The 24,799-nt window shown below is 37.5% G+C and overlaps 1 protein-coding gene across 3 annotated transcripts; it reads right to left on the minus strand.

The window, feature by feature from the left end:
* Nucleotides 1-304: 304 nt before the first annotated feature.
* hivep2b (HIVEP zinc finger 2b) lies at nt 305-18,799 on the minus strand. 3 transcript variants are annotated; one of them, XM_084392861.1, is made up of 9 exons: nt 18,668-18,799; nt 11,134-11,220; nt 9,662-9,753; nt 5,279-9,507; nt 5,016-5,158; nt 4,739-4,914; nt 4,566-4,661; nt 3,496-4,199; nt 305-2,765 (listed from the first exon to the last, which is right to left on the minus strand). In XM_084392861.1, the coding sequence occupies exons 4-9, from the start codon at nt 9,227-9,229 to the stop codon at nt 2,331-2,333; spliced, it is 5,505 nt and encodes a 1,834-aa protein (XP_084248987.1). In that variant the 5' UTR covers nt 9,230-9,507; nt 9,662-9,753; nt 11,134-11,220; nt 18,668-18,799; the 3' UTR covers nt 305-2,330. The 3 variants fall into 3 exon arrangements, with proteins under 3 accessions (XP_084248987.1, XP_084248988.1, XP_084248986.1); XM_084392862.1 differs by lacking the exon at nt 11,134-11,220; XM_084392860.1 differs by lacking the exon at nt 18,668-18,799 and having other exon boundaries at nt 11,134-11,301.
* Nucleotides 18,800-24,799: the final 6,000 nt, after the last annotated feature.

Here is a 24,799-nt window from a genome sequence, read left to right on the forward strand (position 1 = left end):
GTTAAAACCAAAAGTTGTATTTGTACAAAGGGGAATTATAACTGTAATAAATGTGTTGCTCATTGTTCATGTTGGTGAATGTTAACAAATGAGACCTTATTGTAAAGAGTTACCAAGCAAAATAATGCTAAAAGAAGCATGGTAATGTGCTAAAGTACTTTACATGGTAAAGAAGCAAAAACTTATTCTGAAACTGAAATTGAAGATGAAATTTAATTTCCTTATTCATCTGATTTGTTTATTATAATTAATACGAATATTGCATTTTGAGGTAAGAACATCGTCAACAATTTTTTATGATAGAACTTTAATTTTCTTTTTTTTCCATTTTTTTTTCTAAAGGACATCTTGTAATCAGAGTAAAACAAAAACAAACATTTAAATAAGAAGAAATCAGCTGCCTTTATGGGCAAAACAAAAGAAACATTCATAAACTTCTATAAACGAAGACCATGTACCAGTCCAAAGATAAATAACAGTTGTAACTTCTAAAATGCCATAAACTGAAACTAGATACCTCAAAATCGTTAATATGTATTACTGTAAACATGACATGAAAGTTCCTTCAGTATAAACTCAGTTTAAATGTACCATCTCAGCATTTTTAAATACTCAGACTATTAATATAAATACCATAAACTGACTGCTACTTCATATGATATCAATATGTTTAATATGAGATAGCACTTATACCTTCTTTAAAGACATTTAAAATGACTTAGGTTAAAAATTCATACATTCAAACAGTCAGACAAACTCACCAGACAAACCCATTCATCTGATGACAAGAAAAACCTGAAAAAAGCAACTATCCCTTCAAATATACCATTTCATTTTTGTTTACTTCTACACAAGACACGCTTCAAAAGTAATTACAGTACATGATAGCGATTATGTGTGTGTGTTTGTGTTTGTAAATATGTACGTGTGTATATAAACATGTAAATATGTATGCATGTACTGTATGTGCACATATAATTGACTTAACAGTGACTGGAATGTTGTGTCAAGATTAATTCAATGAAAAAAAAAAAGATTTAAAAAAGCTCCAATATTGATGACACGGCATTCAGTCTATCAGCTACCTAGAAAGTGCTTCAAATAGTCATCTTAATGCACAATAATTACCACTTTTTATATAATAATATGCAGATCTATATTAAAAATGCCTTGTAATGACATTTCTTTGCTTAAGTGCAGAAAAATCTAAAGTTTAAAGGAAACGAGGTATGATACATTTAGAAAAATACTATACGGTGGAGAGGGTTTAAACAAAAGGGCTTTTTAAAGAATTTATCATCAACACTTTTAGGTTCATAATCTTGAACGCTCATAATGCAGTTAAGTTATAAAGGTGCCAGCAAAAATATACAACAGCATACAAGGCAATGTCATAGCACAGCTTAATGCAATATGCAAACTTTAACATACTGTACGTAATACTGTAAGTGCAATCTCAAAAAGCAACCACGATATCTCATTTTAGTTAACCTTTATGACCACCACTATTGTTAAGTGCATAAATAGGGTACATCGAATGACTTTCTCTCTTTGAGGGATATCCAACCATCTTCTTAAAAGGCACAAGCATAAGTCAATGGAGACGATGTCAGTTAGAATTGCGATCAGTGCTTTGTATTATACTTGGGACTTGATGCACTTCCTGTAGGAATTGTTTAAATTGTCCTGTGAGATGCAGATCTGCAATTTAAATAGTTTTCATGAAATACTGATCTAATATTTCTTTTTGCATGTATTGTTGTAAATTCGAAGCTTATACACATTTATAGTTCAAATTGGTATGGCAGGTATAGAGAATATGGCATGTGCATTGAAATGAATGAAAATGCGAGATGTTGTGCATATTATTTGATTCTGCCCACGTTACCAAAACTCCAAATAATCTTGGTCAGACTCCAAGGCCCAAAACACACTCTACACACAAGTTACACAAAATGATTTTGTGCATTTTTACCTTCTGAAATGTGTCAGACTGCAATGTATAATGCTGCATGGTGGCGCTATGAGTCATTGAGTCATTCAGGTCAACTATTGAGAATTTAGCTGAGCAAGTTAGTTAAAGTTTGTTAAACTTGGCTTGTTTACAGCAGCTACCTGAATAATAACACATCCAGTTTAATGGCACAGACACTTAAAGGTAACTCTATCGCCCCTTGAGTACAGAAGAACCGCCAGTGCAACACAAGAACGCACGTAAGGTATGTTCAACGCAACCATTCACTATGTTTGAATACTTGCATAAAGTATGTTTCTGGTCTGAGCTTGGATTTAGTTTTACTTTTGAATGCGATTATACAATGCTTACAAAGTCAGCTTTTAGGTGGTTTATCGACGGCATCTTCAGATGTGATTCTGAGGGATGCAATAGCTTTTGCACAGATGTAGACGCTCTCCTCCTTTTTATCATCTTTGCTATGAAGGCCAGTGGAAGAGGTTGCTATTTCTCCACTGTAGGCCACTCCAGGATCTAGGACAGGGGCTGAGGTCCGGCCAGAACTAGCCGTTTCTAATATTTTCCCCTGTGGAATTGATGGGAGCGTATTTCTCTCCCCAGCAGCACCAGATATTGACGTGGAGGGCATTCTTATCCCCCCAATAGGGATCATCGGAACAGGTGTTGGCACCTGTCCTTGAGAGTGCAAAGGCAAATGGCTGAAGATGTCTGGCAGCAGGGTTGTGGACAGATCCCTACTGCTGCATAGGCCAACAGGAACATATAGATTCTGAGGAGTATCCCCTTGATCCTGAAAAAGAAGAGAGGAGAACGTTGTTCATGGTGCTGACCAGTTCATTCAGGTCTGTAAGCTATTTTCAGAAAATGAAATACAGGCATCAGACTTGGTGTAGTTTTGGTATGAACATTTGTTTTAAAGTATTTCATACTGTTATGTCATTTAGTTGCACTGAACCTGGCCTTATAGCAATATTTCACCCAAAATTTCTGCCATTATTTTGAAGGATCTTCATGCATCTTTCAATCTACACAAAGACAGCTCAAGCTGTCAAAAAGGACCAAAAAAGGCTATTTGTTTCCCACATATGTTTCAGAGGAAAACTGCATAAGAGTTAGGAACGACATGAGGGTCAGTAAACAATGACTGAATTAAAATGTTTTGTGTGAACTGTGGCGTTAAGGCTGAAAACTGTAGAAATGCTACATTACAAAAACAGTTAAGAGGTGTACTCAATGGTTTTTAGACCTCACGAATATTTCAGATACAAAAAAAATTATTAGTTAACAGTTATACAAATTATAAGGTACATTGTATTATTTTACAAATTACAAGGTACACGTTTGTCTCCAAAATGTATAAAAAGGCAATCTTTCCATCAGTAGAGCATGGCATTAGCAATGCCAAGATCATGGGTTCAATTCCCAGGGAAAGCAATTACTATTAAAAATGTGTACCTTGAATGCAATACAAGTCACTTTGGATAAAAGTGTCTGCCAAATGCGTAAATGTAAAAGCATACCATTCCCACATCTGAGTGCATTCCGATGATTGGTCTAAGGGGAGGAGCTTGAAATCTCACACTCCTTCCTGGATCCATGAGGGTCCTATGCTGATAAGACCCTCTCCGTGGAGACACGGCCCTGAGCACCCCTTTATGTCGACCCAGCGGAGACTGTGCTCGCTGCCCCGGTGGGTCCGAACCTGTAGGTCTTACAGGTGACAGCTGCCGGATTGGTGAAAAGTCCCCTCTGATGCTCAGATCTCTCCTTGGAGAAATGGCCCTTAAAGGAGACGAATCACGGCATGACAACAGGTGACGTTGTGGCGAGAGATCTCCTCTTGGGGATATGTACCTCTGGCGAGGTGAATCCCAACAAGGCGACAGCAGCTGAGGTGGGCAAGACTCAAAGGAGCTGCTTGACTGCTCAAAGGTCAGATCATCCTCAATACTCTGAGAGGAAACTTCAAGCTGTTCCTTCAGTAGATTGCGGCTTGGGTCAAAATGTTTAGGGACACAACCAGACAGACATGGCTTGTTGACTGCATAGGACTGAGGACTTGTGCTTCTGGACAGCGTTTTTGGTGTAGAATCACCATCACATTCATCATCTTCATCATCGTCTGGTTCATCGTCATCAACACCATCAGAGTCTTCCACATCTGAGAACTGATGTTTAATGGTTGTTTCCAATGGCATTATGCCAGAGGACTTCTGGGTGTCATCTACACAAGCAGCAAGAGCAAAAAAATTTCAATAAGCACATTTTCTGACATTTAGGGGTGTTCATAATTAGCATCATGTTAGAATTAAGGCCCTTATAAGAAAACAGATTTGGAGATTTGCTACTGAAAGCTAGCAACTATTCTACAGAAAAATTAACTAAGCTAGGCTGTAAGCTATCCTTTACAAATGCATGAAAAAGTAGTTTTTGTCATTTTTGTCAATGAGAATCAACTACTTATTAAAAAAAAACTATGGAAATGTTCCACATTTATAGTGATGCTAACACCTTGCTACTAACAAATGCAGCTAAAAAGCTTTGCTATTAGTGATACTACTACCCAGCATTACTGAAGTAAAGTTCCTACCAGCATCCTCTGTATTATCCATGGCTGTGGGTGAAACTCCTAGTTCAAGGCATTTTTTCATGTGAGCTTTTGACTTCATATGCTTGGTGAGATTCCCTGAAAAAAAGACAGGGGTTATTTTTCTATCCCAAACTTTTGCAGTCATCCTTGAATAAGAATATGGTAAAACCAACCTTTAGTTTTAAAAGCAAAGTTGCAGCACTTGCACATATAGGGTCTCACATCTGTGTGCGTTCGAATGTGTTTCTTGAGCATGCTTGGCTTCTTACAACGAATGCCACACTCTTCACATATATACTTTCCCCGACCACGACCCCTCACATACACATATTCCTCATTGGACTTGTACCTGATAAAAAAAATAAAATAAAAAAAAAGAGAACACTTTTATTAGGGGGCATTTCTACAGTCACGCATCAACATTAGCATTATCAAAGTACATATCCATACCCTCCTTCAAATATCTTCACACGGACTGGTTCTATTTGCCGTATGGTAGATGCAACATCCTCTCGTAAAGATTTGCACCTCTGGCTTATGTCTCTTATCCTCACGTCCTGTTTTGTATCTTCCTCTCTGTAGTCCGGAGTTACCTGCAATACCACAGAAGACTCTTTGGAACAGATGGCTAAACACATATCGGATCATCGTAAAGGTAAATATAGCATAGTAGCAAGTGGCAAATCAGCAAAAACCAACAACGGGCAACATACTTGTTCTTGCTTCGGTCTCCAAGGGGTGGAGGTCACAAGTACTCCAGGCTGATGCATGGTAGCGATTGAATAAATAGTATTCTGCCTCCCCTGTTTGGATCGGAGAAGAGCAAGAACCATCCCAGTGCTAAGATCGGGTGGGTTAGGGTTATGGCATCTCACAAACCACGAGGCATACTCAGAGAAATGTGCAACTGTTTGAGTGCTATTTGGCTTAGTGGAGTTGAGATAGCACCAGCTCACACAAGTAGTAGTGTGAAGACCTGGAAACTTGGAGAAAAGTAAAGCACCAGTGATTGCAGAGGGCATTGCACCTATTCCAGAATGATAACTAGCCATCGTGTGTTCAGGTGTTGGTTTACGCTCCATCATAGCAGCGTCTTGAGGAATTATGGCAGAAGAGTGTAACTTTGGATTGCTGTAAAAGTCTTGGCTGGCCTCATCCATATCTACTACCTCAGTGGGCTCACACAATTCAGGGGTGCTTCCTGATTTGAAACCTTTCTTGGGACTTTCTTTTTCACCTTCAAGATTTCCTAACTCGACAGCACTAAGCTCTTCAACAATCTGGCCATAAATGTTCTCATCTTTGACTCGTTTTTGCTGTTTCGCTTCAATAAAGAGTTCAATGCTACTTGCAGGTGAGAGCATGCGCTTGTTTGCTCCACCACTGGGGGCCTCTGTAGTAGAGATGGTTTTGGAGGTTAATGATAGAGGTATGCCTGTATTAAGTTTTGCTGGTGATGCCTGTGAGCTTTGCAGTAGTCGCCTTGGGTGCCCTGACACTGGAGATAGATCACAACCTAGGATATTTTGTGGCAGGACAATGGCAAGATTTTGACAGGAGGAAGTTTTGTGTTCTATGCACGATATAGGATTGTTTGTTTGAGAATCCAGAATTTGAGATATGCTAGTGTACGTTATGTTTCCGTAAGATGGTACTTGCATCTGAATTCTGACAGGAACTAACAAGCTGGATGTGCTTTGACTTGCTAATGCTTGGTGAGCGTGTGAAAGCACTGCTATCGTTGACAAAACATTGCCTAAACTCTGAGAACAATCTTCCTGGGGTTTTCTTAAGTTAATATAAGATTCAGATGCATTGGATTCTTCAGGTTCTTTCTTGATTAGAAGCATTATGCTATCCATGTCTTGAACATTGCAAACATTTGGTTTAGCATATTGAGATGAAGCTTGCACTGAGCTATATTGTTTGTGCTGTGGAAATGGACTACCGGAAATCAAAGAGTACTTCATTTTCTCAATGGATTCCTCTGGTATAAATGGTTTGCTTGGTGAGGTTGTTCTCTTGCTCATTTCATCTGAGACTGTACCACCTTGCATCTCGGGTTCACCACTTAATGATGCCTGCCTAACCAAGAAGGCCCTTCTACGCTCTTTAACCTCCTCCTGCCTAGATGTAGATGAAGGAGAAAGACTGCCATAATCAAAAGACTTGCTTCGAAATTCTGGAACCTCTGAGGGTAATTTATAGGGTGCCTGCTCTGAAGCAGAACGTCTCATCTCTCTGTGATGACTTTGTGAACTACCTGGCACAGATAAGAATTCCAAAGGCTTATTAAACTCATCTGGGTTGGCCTGGCACACAAGGTTAAGGGTCTCCTCTCTGTCAAGGGACTGGGAAAAACTTGAGCAGTGAGATAAATTGCTATCTTGACTCGGGCTTCTGGAGAGACTTGTGCAAGCAGATTCAAAACTAGATTCTCCAGAAGAACATTCCAACTCTGCTAATCTCAAGCGTTTCTTTTTGGGTGGTAGTTTTTCCATTGGAAACTGTGACAGGGTTTCACTCCTCTGTGGCCACTGGAACTCTTCAGTGTGTTTTTCCTTCTGCTTGACCCCTACATCCTGAACTTTTTCTGGTCTGTCAGGCTCCACAGTTACTCTAATCTCAGGAACTTGGATACTGGGCTGAGATGGTGGCTGTTTAGGCATGTGGAGTTTCTGGTGTAGAAAACCGCTGCTTCCCCATTGCCAGTCTACTCCTTCTGTTCTGTGACCCTCCATGCTATGCTCCTTTTCCATGAATTTGTAGGTGGCAATTTTGTCTAAGGGATGTGATCTAGCGTCACTTGACTTTTCTGACGAGTTTTGTTTGTTTAATGAATTTGTGTGCTGAATGACAGATATAACATTACTGCCAGCCCTTCTCTCAGTGTCAGAAAAGGCAGTGTCTAAAGTAGTTTGCTTTGTTTCAAGTTCCTCTGAGTGTCCAGAAGGCTTGACTTGGATATGAAAGTCTTCTTCCTCCATGACATTTTTGTCTTTTCTTCGTTTCCTTGTAGAATTTTCAGATAAATAACTTGGAGATATGGAACACAGATCAGCTTCTTGACAGTTTTCTGCACCCATTTTGGAATCATCTATGCTGTGAATTTTCAAGTCTGATTTTAGGCTACAAGCCAGATGAGCGTAGCAGTCTGATTCTGCATGTCCTTCGTTAGCAGAGTGCTCAAACGCAGCTTGCCGCATTAGTCTTCTCATACCCATTGCACCCCTGTAGGTGACATCAGCACCTGTCAATCTTTCATCAAATGAATTACTGCTTCTTAGCCCTTCTGGTGCATTTAGATTCGAATTAGATGATGTTGGAAGAGAATTACTGCGCAAGAATACACTACTCTCTGATGCCGTTTCCAGAAAGTCAGAGCTAGGGTTTTGACATTCTTGGTAATCTTCCTCTTGGAAGGACTCTGAATCAATTTTTATTGATCGAACTAGGTCTTTTTTGCTTCTGTGAATGGAGGAGTCTGTGTCACCAGGGATCATGCCTTTGTTCAATGTTATCATGAAGCTAGATGTGGCTTCATTTACGTCTGTCATGCAAGTTTGTACAGTGATTGATTGCTTTGGCCTGGTCGTTGGTCTATAACATTTCCCAAACATAATTTCTTGATATGATTTGGCATTCGCGCTCGACTGGTTGAACTGGTGCTCTGCACTCTCAGAACGTGAGAAGTATCCTGAATCAGTGCTGCCTTTACTGTATGAACTGGGCAGGGAAAGAGACTGATCAGAGTCTTGACTTTTCTTCTCCGAAAGCCGAAGTGCCAGTCTTTGCTTGATGGAGGAGAATTCAATCATTTGGTCCACCTGAGCAATAGCCGCAGGTGCCGACATTTCCCGGAACTGCCATAAAGATACTTTTCCTGATGACCCTGTTTCCTTTTTGACTGAAGACTGAGCAGAGCACATGGTTTCCCTTTTTGCCTGTTTCCCTCCTTTTTCTTGCACAAAACCCTCTGTGTCTTTGATATGGCTTGTTGTATCCAAGGACAAGTCCTCCACAACTTCTTCATCGGTGTCACTGCTCTGTTCAGCATCAAAACGCATCTCGCCCTCTGCCACAGTCAACTCCTCATCCATATGCTTGCTGTCTTGTTCTGAAAATGAAATCAATCCTGCTTTCACTGCATGGGTGTGAGATTTTCTGTGTTTGTAGAGGTTGCTCTTAGTTTTAAATGAGAAACCGCAAGGAATGCACGGAAACGGTCGTTCGCCAGTATGAGAACGGATGTGCTTCTTTAGTACGCTGGGTTTGGCACATGCTCTCCCACAATACTGGCACACGTACTTCCCAGTCTTAACAGACTTCTGCTCCTTTTTGTGAAGGCCCTCTGACAGCAGCTCATATTCCGACTGAAGATATCGTTTGTTTGGGAGAGGAACGTTCTTCCTCCTGAGCTGGATGTGACACTGTTCTCTAGATTTTGAGGTAAGAATATTTCCTGAAGCAATGACCTGTGACTCCATACCAGGAGATGGATTTACAGCTGGGGTCTGGGGTTGCTCCACAAGTCTTATTTTGTCCTCTGAGCCAGAGGATTGGCCTCTTTGGGTCATCTCGGATGGCAAGTGTTTTTCTTCATCTTTGAAACTGATAATCTGTTTGGAACGTTCCGTTTCACCTGAGGTTTTAGTAGCCTCCATTATAAGGATTTGCTAACTACAGTTGCTACATTGCCCTTGGTTTTGTGACAACGGACATCTTCTTGCTTCGATTAAAGTTTCTCACTTAACTTGGAAGTTTAATCCTTCAGTGCTTTAAACAGCTCCCTATGATTGTACAGCAGTCAGTCCACCAGCATCATTTTCAAAAATGATGAAATAATCCTTTTCATATGTTCAAGAGCATAGTTCAGTCAAGTTGTTTAAAAATGGTCTCCATCTCTATATACATTTAGGCCTGGGCACCACATCCAAATTGTCTGCAAACAGTAAAACACATGTTATCAGCAAACAAATTAAAAACATTTCAATTACTGTATAGTGAAGTATAACTTGAGTAGTATAATGAAATGTTACTTATTCATGAAACAAGTACAAAAGCCATCTTCAAGCCAAAATGGCCCATAAACTCACCATGCCCTGAGTAGAGTGTTTCTGAAGGCAGTGTGCCAGCACCATCTCTGTGTCTTTCTGGGGTTTGTGATTGATGCGAAGGTCGTCTCAAACTGTAAGGTCAGGAATTCCTCCATTAGAGAATTGACCAAAACTACAAGTACAACAAGTACACGGCTGTGCAAGGATAATAAGGACGTATAATCTCTATTTGGAATGTTGTTGCTATTCAACGAAATCTAAAAAGAAATCTGGCTAATCCTGAAATATGAATGAATAACAATAACTCAATTATATACATTACCTTTAAAAAAGTTTGGGGTCAGTAAATGTTTTTGAAAGAAATGCATACTTTTATTCAGCAAAAATGCATTAGATTGACCCTTCACAGTAAAGACATTTACAGTAAAGACATTTTAAAGACTAGTGAATGTATATACCTCTATTTTGCAAAGCAAGACAAATGTCTGACCAAATTCCATTATATTAAAGTTAAAAATGTACTGCTCAAATAAGTCAACAGGTAGTGCCACAATATGAACAGGATATAAAACAATAATATTGCAACTTATACCACCTCTGCCTACACAATTTGAGAAGACGTGCAAATATAATTACCATCTGCATACATCAGAGTGTGTATAATGAGGTTACATAAGGTTATCTGGTTCAAACCTCTTAATTAGGACATTCAAACTCTAAAGCCATTAGAGAAGAAATATCAAGCTCTGCCAGGCTATAAAACCTAAAACCGAACTTTGACATGGTCCACAATGAAGTCAAATGTTTCCCACGGGTCGAGTTAGTATCTAAACAGCCTGTCTGTCTGATGATAGCGAGCAGAGAAGAGAGTGGATGTAGGAATGACAAAACACAGCGATCAGATGTGCTTTTTTCAAGGTCAATCTCAATCCTGCATTGTCCTCAACACAATGAAGGAGGAATATGGTGGATAAACCTGTCAGAGGCTAAATGCACCTTTAAAAACTGGGCTGACAAGTGTCAATGGTGCCACAGAATTTAGCACTAAGACTTGGGGCAATGATCGCATTAAATCTGTCAAAGTAACACGATGTGAATTTATCCTTTAAGAAAAACATCGAAACTCATCTGTAATAGTGACCATAATACTGGAAGTATCTAAGTTTGACCTTCGATCATCCTTTAGATGATCACACATGCATCTGCATTAATGCATCCACACTACAACAACAACAACCAGAGGAACATATCAAAGCCAGAGGCGGGAAAATATAACCAGACTCCAGAGAATGCCATTACGTCATATCAGCCCCCCCATGGCATCACTACCCAGCGGAATGCCTGGCATCTCATGAAATACAGCTGTGTTGCATCTTAAAACTATAACAGGCACATAGAAGAGCTTATCGTACTTCAAAAAAGCAGAGCAGTCAAGGACCGACTTTGACGAGTCACCTGCTTTTGAGCCCCAGTAAGACATGTAACACACTGATTGCCATCAACCTACAAACCTGGAGTCCAAATTCAGCCTTGTCCAATGTCTCCAGTCAAATGCAGATGTTCTCATAATTCCTGCTTCCCGTATTGCTGTACATCACCTTCAAAAAAAGACAAATGTGCCAGGAATAAGTCTCAACAGTCATCCATGTCTTGCTCAATAAGAGTACATTAGAAGACCTACAGATGTAAGCGAGTCACCACAGAAAATACCTCACTGAGACGCGTATCCAGGAACAAAAATAGAAAAGGGACCCTGTGAAGGGTTATGCAACGGCCCACATTTGAGCCACTTTTGCATCAGCGCAAAGGAGAAGTGAATGGCCATGCTGCTGTCTTACTGCTTTTGAAAAGGGACTGAAAGCAGAAAGGTTTTGAATAAAACAAAACCTAAATTGCACTGAGATAAAAGATTCAAGCTGTGTATAGAATTGCATACTCTTACTATTTCTGCAATATACAGTAACTATGGCAGAGATAGTACGCTATTCCGAACACATGGACAACTGGAACTGAAAGTCCTGATAGTTGCAAAGCCAGCTATCATTAGCCATGTAGCTCATGAGTGTGATAAATGATCAGCAGCACCGTCTTAAAGTCAAAACGAAAACCTAACTGCCATTTGCTCTTTTAATATAAATGCTCCTGGTTTTATTTTACTTTATTTATTGATGCACATGATTTCAAAACCACATTTGCATTCATAATGTTTCATCAAAATGGAATAGTGCAACAGTGTCCATCCACTTTTTCAGGTGCCTTGGTTCCGGAAGTATTTTTCCATTAATTTTCCATTCATCATAGCCTGACGTCGTCATACTCAGATTCTAGTCAGAATATTGTATAATAGAACTTCCCGACCTAAAAATGTTGTGAGCGGGGCCAAGTTCGGCTGGCATCTACATTCATCAAGTATTTTTAAAAGAATTAAAAACTGAAAACTTAAAAACGTTTGATTTAAACAATGTATTTTAGGTTTATTATGTAACACATACACACGCACACACACATACATACATACATACATACATAAATATTTAAGCAATTTTAGAGCGCTGGAGATTGACATTCAGAGTGGGCGGTTCTTCTGACGTTTTGTTTGTTTCGATTCTCTGATTGGCTCAAAGATTTATTTGCAGAAACACTGGTAATGTTGTTTTTCATCAGGAATTAAGCTATATATGATTATTTATAAAAAAGATTTGAAATAAAGTGGGCTGATTGTTTCAACAAAAGCATATACCATAAACTTATCTCACGGTAGCTCTTTAAATGTATAATTGTATATAATAAATAATTATTGTATATAATATTATTAATTATTATTTAAATGTATATCATAACATGTTCCCTAGTAAAAAAAAAAAAAAAAAAAAAAACTATACCAAAATGAATAAAATACATTTATTTCATACTATGTACAAAATCCATTAACATATTTACTGACTTATGACTAGTTGAGACTTAATGATATAAATATTATAAACTTTATTTGGAGTACATCTTTATTGCACAATGCACATTTATTAATATTAAGCCTAAAATGTGTTTTAATATCACTATTAGTTGGGATAGTATGATCTCTGTATCACTCTTTAAATACTAGATATTTAAAGTGCACCTAAAGTATACTTGCAATAGTTCCATTTTACCACAATCAAATATACTTAAGTATATCTTTAGTTGGACTTCAGCACTATTTCTGGATAACTAAAGTGAATTAGGTACAAAATTAGTTGACCCAATTTATCAGATTTTTAGTATACTAATTTAGTACCAAAAGTACAATTGCAGGATATTTAAATTACATATGTACATGTATTTGTAGTATACTTAGCATAAAATAAATGTATTTCAAATTCATTTTAGTATATTTATTTTTCACTAGGGTTATCATTAAAAATCAATACCACTATGGAGAAAATGAATGGGACTTTTACTTTCGGAACCCAACTGTTACACTCTAAATTGCTCCAGCTCTGAACATTCCTTTTATGCTGACATCATGAATTCCTCTCAGTCACCATGACATCATGAATTTCCTTTCAACCACCTAACTTTCTCAACACCGCTTTTTATCCAAAATCAAGTCGTGGAAGCAAATGTGGATAGTTTTTGTATGACATTTTAATACAATTTAAAGTAAACAAGTAACTGAAAGTAAGCCCTTGTTCAGGGTAGTAAATCCTCACTACCTCTCAATTGGCGTTTAACCTTGACCTTTCAACACAATACAATTTACACAGCTAAAAATACTTGACCTGCCGTGACCATCATCTTAAGTTACAGCGGGGGAAGACAACTGCACTGCATTAGAGGAGCGGAGGGGGTCAGGATAACATGATACACTACAGATACCGTCAGTGAGTTGTAGTCTCAGTCTATTAAGTAACATTGTAGCCTGCCAGTATTACAAAAGCAAGCATCACTATTACTATTGCTTATACTCAGAGCTAGTGATTTGATCAAACCCTTACTATTGCATTTTGGCAAGCAACTAATTTTCACTCATGCGTTCTCCGGACATGAATGATTTCTCAAGAGTCTTGATAAATGACTTACACTGAAAAATGTTACCCATAAGTTTACACGACAACAATGTACTAGAAACAGAAAGGTTGTCTCGTAAAGACAACAACATTGTCAAAATGATCGCTGTTCACACGGATCCGCGAAAACGACTAAATGGTCAGTTGTTGGCGATGTCACTTTGTAAAGAAAAACTACACGCCTATAGACTGAACACGTAATATGCATGAACCGTTTTCACAAATTCACCTTTTTTTAGTGAAGACGATAACGGTATCGTTTTCAAAAATGTGACATAAGATAGTCTTGTTTTCTTTAAAAAAATATCAAAATTGAGCTTAAAAAAGGAACAAGTAGCCTATCTTCCCGTGTGGTGAGGGAAATAAACTTGTTTTCCCTTTAAATGATTTTTTTTTAATGATTTTTCTGACCCCACTGGCAGATTTTTTCTTGTTTTAAACTTAAAGGAACACTCCACCGTTTTTTGAAATAGGGCTTATTCACCTTCTTTCCTACATTTAGATAGGTGGGCAAATGCATTTTTGTCTCAGTGCATGCATTGTTTTAGTTTGACAGGGTCAGCGCTAGCTTAGCTTAGCATAATGAATGGAATCCTTTGTTGCCAGCTAGCATGTCCTGAGTAAAAGTGATATAAAAAAAAAAAAAAAAAAACTAATTACTTCTTGTGGCCTGCGTATTCACAACGAGTACAAATAGTGATGCAGATTAACACTAGGCGATTTCCTAGGCAGATATTGACTTATATATTAAGCACTATATTAGGGGGAAGCACAGGCGAAGCACTGCTACTTGGGCGTGATATCTCTGCACCCAAGTAGCAGTGCTTCGCCTGTGTCCCCCTAATATAGTCCCAAGTCAATATCTGCATAGGAAATCGCCTAGTGTTAATCTGCATCACTATTTGTACTTGTTGTGAAAACGCAGGCCACAAGAAGTAATTAGGTGGGTTTTTTTTATTTTATATATTACTTTTACTCATGACATGCTAGCTGGCAACAAAGGATTCCATTCATTATGCTAAGCTAAGCTAGGGCCGACCCTGTCAAACTAAAACAATGCATGCACTGAGACAAAAATGCATTTGCCCACCTATCTAAATGTAGGAAAGAAGGTGAATAAGCCCTATTTCAAAAAACGGTGGAGTGTTCCTTTAAACTCACTTCATTTTGATGTTTTTTTTCAGAAAATGTAACTTAATATCGTATGTTATTTTGCTTCTTAATAATCTTGATATAAGAATGTTTAGATATTTGTACTGGAAAACAAGACAAAATACTGAGTAAGAAAATCAGATATTGCAGTGTATAATTGTCATTTGTGAACAAACAACAACAACAACAACAACAAAACAGGGCAAACAAATCTCATAGACTTGCATTGAAGAAGGGAACCGAGCTAAAGTATCAGATTTGGGCAAGCAAGCAACCACCCACAATATAACTTAGCAACCACTGTCAACATGCTAAAAACTGAGAGCACTTTAGAAACAGCATAACACCCAAGCAATAGTGCAACAAGTTTTGAATGGACAACTACTACTCTATTCTTGAATATTTTTTTGCTGAGTCAGGAAAGCTGTGTTTACGTCCAGTTTATGTGAAGCATTAATAGTACAGAAGCAGTCCTGAACAACAGTTTAGTTATTTTCACAGTATGCAGTAATTCATCATTGTGACACGACCAGCCATTGGAGGAGGAACGTTTGCACACTATCAAATCACATGCAAATGTGCAGATTTCCGCTGGTCAGCAGACTCGTGTGGAAAAGCCGAGCAGGAGGACCCGCTGGGACAGACCATCATATTTATAGAGAGACGAGAGACTTGACCTTCAATGCTTGTGGAGGATCAGCCATTTCAGGGCAGTTCCACATTATACTTAATGGAGAATATAGAAAGCTGCAGTGCCTTCTCTCTCTCTCTCTCTCTCTCTCTATATATATATATATATATATAGGCTATATATATATTCCTGTGATGCAAAGTTCAATTTTCAGCATTATTACTACAGTCTTCAGTGTTGAAAAGAGTCACAATATTTTGTCACAATAAAAGTCACTTTTGATCAATGTAATGCAACCTCGCTGAATGAAAGTATTTATTTTGTTAAAGAAAAATCTTACTGACCTCAAACTTCTGAACAGTAGCGTACGTATACAAACACATATAAATAACATATAACAAGCTTTAAAATGCGTTCTCCCAGAAACATACATGTACAGTACATTTATTAAAATGTCTTACTCTGCATGCCATGTTTACATATTTAAAGATCTAATATTTTAACATTAATCATCATTTTCATCAAGTGTGTGCACAAAGATGAAAGATGGTTGCACTAAAAGTGTGCCATATGCAAATGGCCTTGATCTGGAAATTATACTGTAAATGTCACTCACCACGCATGTGTTGTGCAGAAATGAGGAATGTTCCCATGGCAACAAAAACAGCTATTTCTGCTGCACTTCATGTTCTTTGTCTCACATAAGTGGATATTCAATAGGCTAACAGGCATCCTCAAGTAACCCTCGTGCACCTGTGACATCACATGCTCACTACACCCCCTCACAGCACACAGGACAGATGAGGATCTGCAGAATCCATACATCGTTCACCTGGTAACCTAAAATGTGCTTGGTTTGATATAAAGCACATTTTTTTAATGGTTTTAATCCAGTAACAGTACACTGCGGTACTCTAGAAATAGATCTTTAAAGGAATTGTTTAGCCAAAAAAGAAAATTGTATCATTATTTATTTATTTCCATTTTGTTCCAAACCTGTACAAAAAGTTATATTCACACAGTTCTTTTTCATAGAAACAAAGCTCCAAAACGGGGAAACTCCTTTAAAGCAGTCCACATCTGAAGCCATACAATAGCTGGCAACAATAAAACCACTGGTAAACATTAGTTAACTTAAAGAGATAGTTCACCCAAAAATTTTAATTCTGTATACTCACCCGTAAGACTCATCTTACTCATCTCATCTCAGATTCATCTTTGAAACACAAATGAAGATCTTTTCAGTGAAATCTGAGAGCTTTCTGTTCCTCCGTTGACAGTCTATGCAACTACCACTTTCAAGCCCCAGAAAGGTAGTAAAGACATTATCCACGTGACTCCTGTGGTTTAACCTCAGTTTTATGAAGTGACACCAGTGCTTTGTTTGCACCCAAAAAAACATAATTTACCAATTTACAAACTATTAATCTCCAACGCGTTTACGAGAGAACCACAACCCATGCGTGTTGAGTTGACGCGAGAGCAGGCGTTGTTGTGTGAACACACGTTGGCAGAGGCGTGCACAGACCTCTCCTGGGGCAAGGGCAAAATTGCGTTCCGCGGGGCACCGCAATACATGCAAAAAGGGCACTTTCGCTTTCACTATTAAAGGGGCAGTGGCTCAAGACCCCCACCCCTGCCTTTAATGCATTAACTAAAATGAGCATTTCTGTCACGTTTCAGTCCAATGATGATGAAGAAGAAGATAAACACTTCTTGTTTTTATTTAAATAAGTCAGCTCAGGTAATCCACAGATGCGAGACAGCATTCAAGCACAAACACATGAACAATACAGGACAATAAATGTGAACTAAAGAGGAACTTAAATACACAGAAACAATGAACTGCATTAGAATAATAGATACTTCAAACATTAATTTATTCCTCTTCTTAGCTTAATTGTTTACTTGTATTAAGGGATCAATTTAACAATCACCAGAAGAATTAATGTCATTAATCTATGAAAGGTTGGCAAATTTTTCTTCTTTCTTTTTCAAGGAGAATCTGGTTTTCTCAAAGCTCAAAAGGCTTCATTACATCCCTCATGTGTAGGGGCAGCTTTCTGTTTCCAGTTTAATCAAATTAATCTTCACGCTAGTAGACTGCAAAATCCATTTTCTGTTCTGGTCTGGTATTCTGTCACGTTTCAGTCCAATGATGACGAAGAAGATTTAAATAGAAGTGTTTTTATTTAAACAAAGTCAGCTCAGGTAATCCACAGATGCGAGACAGTATTCAAGCACAAAAACATGAACAATACAGGACAATAAATGTGAACTAAAGAGGAACTTAAATACACAGAGAAAATGAACTGAATACAGACAGGCGTGCTCGTGAAATGAAAGTCCACGAAAACTGATTAATGGCGGGAAACTACAACAAAGGAAACAGGTAACTGAAGAGAAACAAACTAAAAGTACATGAAAATGAAACTAAAGCTAAACTGAACATAATGTTGACAATTTAATTTGTAACAGTATTTATTCATCTTTATTACGACAGTGAAGTACGAAAGAGGACCAGGCCTGGTTTTTACGATGTGTTTATGTGTGTGCGGCAGTCGTCCCTGAGGGGCTGCCGCTTTACTTTCGTTTTGTGTTTATTTATTTATTGAATAAAGTGTTTGTTTGTTTTAGAGGTATGGAGAAAATGTCAGGATTTTCATTTTTGGGTGATCTATTTCCATAATGCCACAATTGTATGTCTTCAGTCCTCACAGTGCATCTTCCCAGTATTTCTCAGACTAGAGAAGGTCACAAGCTTTAGATTTTGAAATAAATGCCTTGGGTTTCTCAGTGTTATTCTGAGAACAGTGTTCTCTGATCACCATGGCAACACATGCTAAGTGCTATTTCACAGTGAATGAAGAGGCAATGAACAGGTTTCCATTGAAGTGTGCAGGACTAAAATCATATGACTCATGATCAAAACAATTATAACATGTCTAGATGAAATATATGCATGTCCAAACATGCCCATACAAGCTCTGTTGACCAACACCAACTCGGGTTACCAAAACTATGCCAACATTTACTGTATTTAACAGTTGTTTTACACATTAATTACTCAAAGAATATTTATAAACACAACATCTCTCTTACTGGATCTCCAGAGCATCAACAGCAGCCAAAGTCCAATACGTCATGCATCCCAACCATGTGCCAGGATAAAAAGCCTTCACATTATCATGTTCAGATCGTATCTAACTCTCTCACCTGGCCAGATCTCCTCATTCAAACCCATTCAGCTCCCTCAGGTCAGGTTCCCATCCTCAGTGTATGACTGCCAAGAGTCCTATTTTACACTGACTTCTTTCTGTTAGGCACTGCTACAATCCTCTCTCACATGAGCAATTGGAAGTAAGTGGAAAATGATCATGTTTCTTGGCATTAACACGTGTGTGTTGATTGGCTGAGGGCTGATGTCCATCACCGTGACAACACACTGCTGGCAATGGCAGCAGCCGGAGAGGAATATACACAGGGACAGAAATAGATTTCTGCTCACTCCGGAGCACCACGATCCCAGCACAGAGGAAGGGAGGGAATCTGAGACGGAAGATGAATGCAGACATAAGAAAGCAAGGACATTAGCTTAGAGTATCACACCTGCAGTGTGCCACTGCTCAATGCTTACTGTGTGTGCAGAGACCTGTTTTGGTGAACATTAGTGTGGATCACTTTGCACAACTTACTCCCGGTTTCACAGACTAGGCTTAACTAGTCGCAGACTAAAATGCATGTTTGAGCTGAAAGCAACTTGCAGTGACATATCTTAAAATGCATCAGTGCCATTGTTTTGTCTCAAGATGCATACCAGTAATGTTTTTTTTTTCTTTTTTTAAGGCTAATTTGTAAAAGCTTCTTAAATGCCCTAATTTAACTAAGGCTTAATCCTGGCTTAATCTAAGCTCTGTATGTGAAACCGGGCCTTAAAGGGATAGTTCACCCACAATTTTTTATTTTGTCGTAATTTACTCCCCCTCATGTTGTTCCAACCCTGTATGAGTTTCTTTCTTCTGCTGAACACAAAATAAGATATTATAAATAATGTTGGTAATCAAACAGTTCACGGAATCCAGTGACTTCCATAGTATTTTTATTCCTACTATGGAAATCAATGGCTACCGTCAATTCGCCCACGATCACAAACTTATGGCAGTTTAACAATGCCGCCCATGCTTGCTATTGTTAAAAAGTACCTATGTAGCCTCCTACAGTACCCTATATAACAACTTAGTTAAAGCCCAAACAATAACCAGAAGTTATGGCTATACATTAAGATAATGCCGCTCCAGCGCTTGCTATTACCTCAGTAGTATTTTTATCCAGCCCCCTATAGGAATGCGACGGCATAACAACTTAGTTAATGTCAAGCAGTTAGTCAGGAATCTAGAATCTCACCAGATGTGCCCCATGCTCCCTATCCTGAGATCTAGTATGTACTTAACCCTGGATGCAGCTTTGCTGTAACAATGGATACAACGTAATCTACTAAAGTTAATAATTTCAGGTAAATGTATCATGCCAATACATAATCAATTCAAAGATAATCAGTTCAATAACATCAAATGCTCAGAGATAAAGAGTAAAAGATGTACCTGACTCAGGAAATACATAATGCTGAGTGTCTGAAAGACACTAAGCATTACGGGCCGATCTCATTACAAATCGCGCTGAGCTTGAGACATTTCATTAAGTACTCAGACCAGGGCAGAAACTTCTTTCAAATGGAACCGTGCTAACAATGGAAATTTGCATTCAGAGTTTACACCTTTTTAGAGCAGGGTTCAATTTGCCTGGAAGACACACCCTCCTCTATAAGCAAGATATCTCTAAACTCTTAAAAACCTTATTACCTTTTGGTTTACTTCTGTGGGGATGAGACCTCTGTACCAGTTGCACTGAGACATTTCAAATGATACCAAACATGTATAGTGTTGTATGATAATTGTTCACATTAAACCACATAGATTTTTGGGTGAATTTCAGGTCATCTCAGCATCAAAGAGAGACAAGATGGGGAAGGGAGAGAACTGTAAATTGGGAGGTGATCAACTCAAGTGTGATCGTGTCTCGAATTGGGACGTTAATATAGCAAGAGAGTTCAGATGCTAATTTCCGTTGTTTTCTCAGAGAGTTTCCCTCTCCTCCAGTTTTTCCAGTCTTACACCTGCTGTATACAAAATACTACAGTACCTTACATTGTCTGTTGTTTTTTTTTACCTTTAGGTCCACCTTTAGGTCATGATGCATGTGTCTTTTGTTGTGAAATCTCTACTGATTTTTAAAGTAAATGTAAGAAGAACTTTTATATTGTTAGTAATATTTCAAGATGAGCACTTACTGAACTGAAGCAACTTAGGTTTATTTGATTATCCAAACATGTATTCAAAAGATTTCATTGATTTACAATACAAGCTATCAGAATTTCATTTTATTTTTTACAAAATGATGTTTTATTAACAAAGTTCGGGAGGAGCACGTTCAGATAATTAACACGAGTGGAGAGCACTCAGCAATCAACGATAAGAGGTGTAAATATATATTCAGCAGACTCACCTCAATTCGTTGACAGTTTAGCAGCATCCCTTCTCCACACTTCTAGTCCTAACCACTTACATACGGGGGGAGTACTCACTGTAAAAATTAAACCGTGATTTTTACGGTAAAAAAACGGCAGCTGTGGTTGCCAGAACTTTATCGTCAAAAATACGGTAGCAACGTTATTGGTTTTACAGACTTAACTTAAAATTTACAGTAATAAACCGTATTTTATTATCTGATATAATGTGAAATTACCATCCTATTGAACTATTAAAATCTGTTTTGTACCATTGTAATACACTGATAACCACCAATCACAGCAGTGATGAGAGTCACATGATCAATCAAAGCTCATCACAAGCAGCTCTTCCACAAGAAAGTTAATACTAATTTATAAAACCTGCGTAGTGTTATTCACACAAACATTAAACACCATCATGGTAACACATGAAATTTAAAAAATGCAAAAAACATTAATTTAACAACATCAAATGTAACATAAAACCCTAATGTACATAACTGATTAGAAAAAATGAAGAAAAAAAAAAGAAACAGTTATTTCAACAAAAATACATCAGATGTGAAGTGTCACACAGGGAACACTTGGTCCCTCGACAGACATTCTACTGAATATAAGAAACTTTGCAAATACATGTCATGTACCTGTAGTTGAAATGTTACTTATAGTAAGTAGAGTGTCTAAAAGTGGACCATCAAAACAAAGTGTAACCCGTGGTTGTTCAAATCGCCAACCTATATGAGCAATAGTAACAATGTGCTTGCCGATAAAAGTTTCTGTAAACAAAATAATTGTGTTTAAAAATATTCATTAATCTGCATTTCAATGACCATCTTGATTCAGGTCACAGACAGCAACAGTCATGGTTTAATGGATATGGTCATAATTCAGTGCATTGTCTATCATCCTGTGATTTGTAGAAGGTCAACTTGTCCAAACGGCTGAGACATTAAATCAGCAGCTTGTAGATCCAGAGCCACAGCTTCTGTGCATCTGAATATAACTGAAATCAGCAAAACGCAATCATTTAGTAATCTTGCATATTTCTGAGTGAGGCATGCAGGATATTTATGTAAAACAACACTTGATTGAAAATATTGCAGATACATTCCAGAACGAAGTTTGGTGGTTGGAGGGAACTAGTTGAAAAATGAGAGGGATTCGTGTTGTCAGTCATTTCAGAGCAAAGAAATATATTATCAAAAAATAAAAAAAGTTATTTTCTAAAGTAACTATTTTTGTCTTGTTTTTCAGTCAAATCTCTAAACATTCTTAAATGAAGATGCATTTACTTGAGAAGCAAAATTACTTATAAGATATAAATTTATTTTGTGGAAAACCATAAGTGACTTTATGCTATAACAAATATATAACAAATATCCACCAGTAGGTAAGAAAAATTAAGTTGAAATAAGTTTTTTCTTACCCCAATGGCTGATATCTCTCTTGGTTTAAGTGTAAACTCACTTAATGTTGAGTTTTTATTTATAGACTTGATACTTTAATTTTTCTCAAGTATTCTTCATTTAAGAATGTTTGGATATCAGTACTCTAAAACAAGGTCAAAAACACTGAAAAGAAAATCATGTTATGGTGTTAAGTTATTGCATTCTGTTAAAAGATTATGAAAAGAAATGTAAAAAAAAAAACAAGAACATTCACATTTTCATTTTGTGTTGACTTGAATGTTTTCAGATGAACGTTTTAGAACGTTTCGTTTCAATTTCAGAACAGCTTACTTTTCAAATGGAATTGAATAATTAAATAAATAATGAGGGTTTAGTAGCTAAAAACTATTTAGCTGAACTATTTATTTAAAAAAACACTGCATAATGCATCCCCTATACGTTTTGGTAACCATCCAGAATGAGTTTCCCTTAAGTCTAATAATGTCATTGCTTCTATGTCATATCACATGTAGTGCACAAATAGGAAGCAGGACGAAATCCCCTCGCAGACCCCCTCATTCTGTCGTACTACACGTAATGGAAGATTGGCTCTGGAACCCCAAAGGTCCTTCCTACTTTCCCTCCCAGCGGCAGACCAGACACCAGCACAAACACCATCCTGACACCTGCCAAAACAGAGACAGTTGCATGTGGAAACCATGAGGAAATATGGAAAACAGACCAAAAAGGGAGTTTCACATACATGAGGAACATTCTGTTGCTAATTCTGAATTCCCCCCCTGCCGAGTGAGATGTTCATAAACAGTGCAGGACTATTCTTGGCACAACTGCCCTGAATAACTCCGATAGGGAGTTTCTGATATGGGAGCAGTGGCCACGTGTGTCTGAATGCAGCATGTGATGCTCTCCGATTCCAAAGACGGCCATAAGCAGAGCATTATGGGTAGCTTAGGCTGCCACACACTCTAATACATGTCTCCAAATTCAAAAGACAAGCATTTCATATCCTTTACATTTTACACACATAACTTTTAAGATAAAAGTCACTTCACTAAGGGAGTCAAAGAGTCAGTTCACCCACAAATGAAAATTCTGTCATCATTTGTCGTTCCAAACCCGTAAGACTTTCGTTGATCTTCAGAACACAAATGAAGATCTTTTCTGTCCCTCCATTGACAGCTACTCTTCAAAAAGTTCATAAAGAGATTGTAAAACTAATCCATATGAATTGAGCGGTTTAGTCCTAATTTTCTGAAGAGACTCGATCGCTTTATATGATAAACAGATTTAATTTAGGCTTTTATAAAGTTTTATATATTGATATTTTTCTTATAAAAATGCATTGTTTCGCTTCAGAAGGCCTTTATTAACACCCTGGAGTCGTATGGATTACTTTTATAATGGATGGATGCGCTTTTTTGGGCTTCAAAATCTAAGTTACTATTCACTGCCATTATAAAGATTGGAAGAGCCAGGATCTTTTTTAAAAAATATATAATTGTGTTCGGCTGAAAGAAGAAAGTCATATTATACACGTAGGATGGCTTGAGGGTGAGTAGATTACGGGATAATTTCATGTTTGGGTGAACTATCCCTTCAAGTATATCGGGGCATTAAGACCCAGTGTTGTTATTGTTATTGCTAACTAAAACTATTACAATTCTTGTATATATTGAAGTAAAGCTGAGATCAATTATAAATAATACATGAAAAACCTAACTTAAAAACTTCAGTGAAAATTAAAAATGTTTTCTTGGCAACTAACTGAAATAAAATAAAACGTTTAAGTATTAAAATGACTAAAACTGAAATAAAAATAAAGATTAAATAGTATAAAAGATAAACAGAACTATTGAAAAAAAAAACTAATAAAAACAACAGAACCAAAATGACGAAAATAAAAATGTAATATGTAAAAATACAAGCTATTTCAAAATACTATAACAGTATAAATAATCTCAATCTCAGTGCACTATTCAATCCTCATGTCACAGACTGCAAATTGTCTTGCAAGACACTAGCATAAAATATTGCTTTTACATATAATTATTAAAATATTTAGCTCTCCTGTTTGTGTGGATATTCAGAAATATATATATATAAAAAAAACATTTATAAACAGATTTTAAAAGATAATTATGCACACATAAAACACCAATAATTTATCTCATGTGGTTATCAAAAGACATCTTGCTTCACATTAAGAGCTTTTTTATAAAAAAAAATGTATTTAGTTCATTCATAGATGTATTTTCTTAAGAAACGATTAGCCTATATTTATTATCACCATCATGACTTTTGATTGTCATGACACCATCATGTCATAGGATGAAGCAGGTGTGTAACAGAGATTGCTATTGTTAGATCGGATGG

This window comes from Rutilus rutilus, assembly GCF_951802725.1.
Source record: "Rutilus rutilus genome assembly, chromosome: 21".
Taxonomy (NCBI): Eukaryota; Metazoa; Chordata; class Actinopteri; order Cypriniformes; family Leuciscidae; genus Rutilus; species Rutilus rutilus.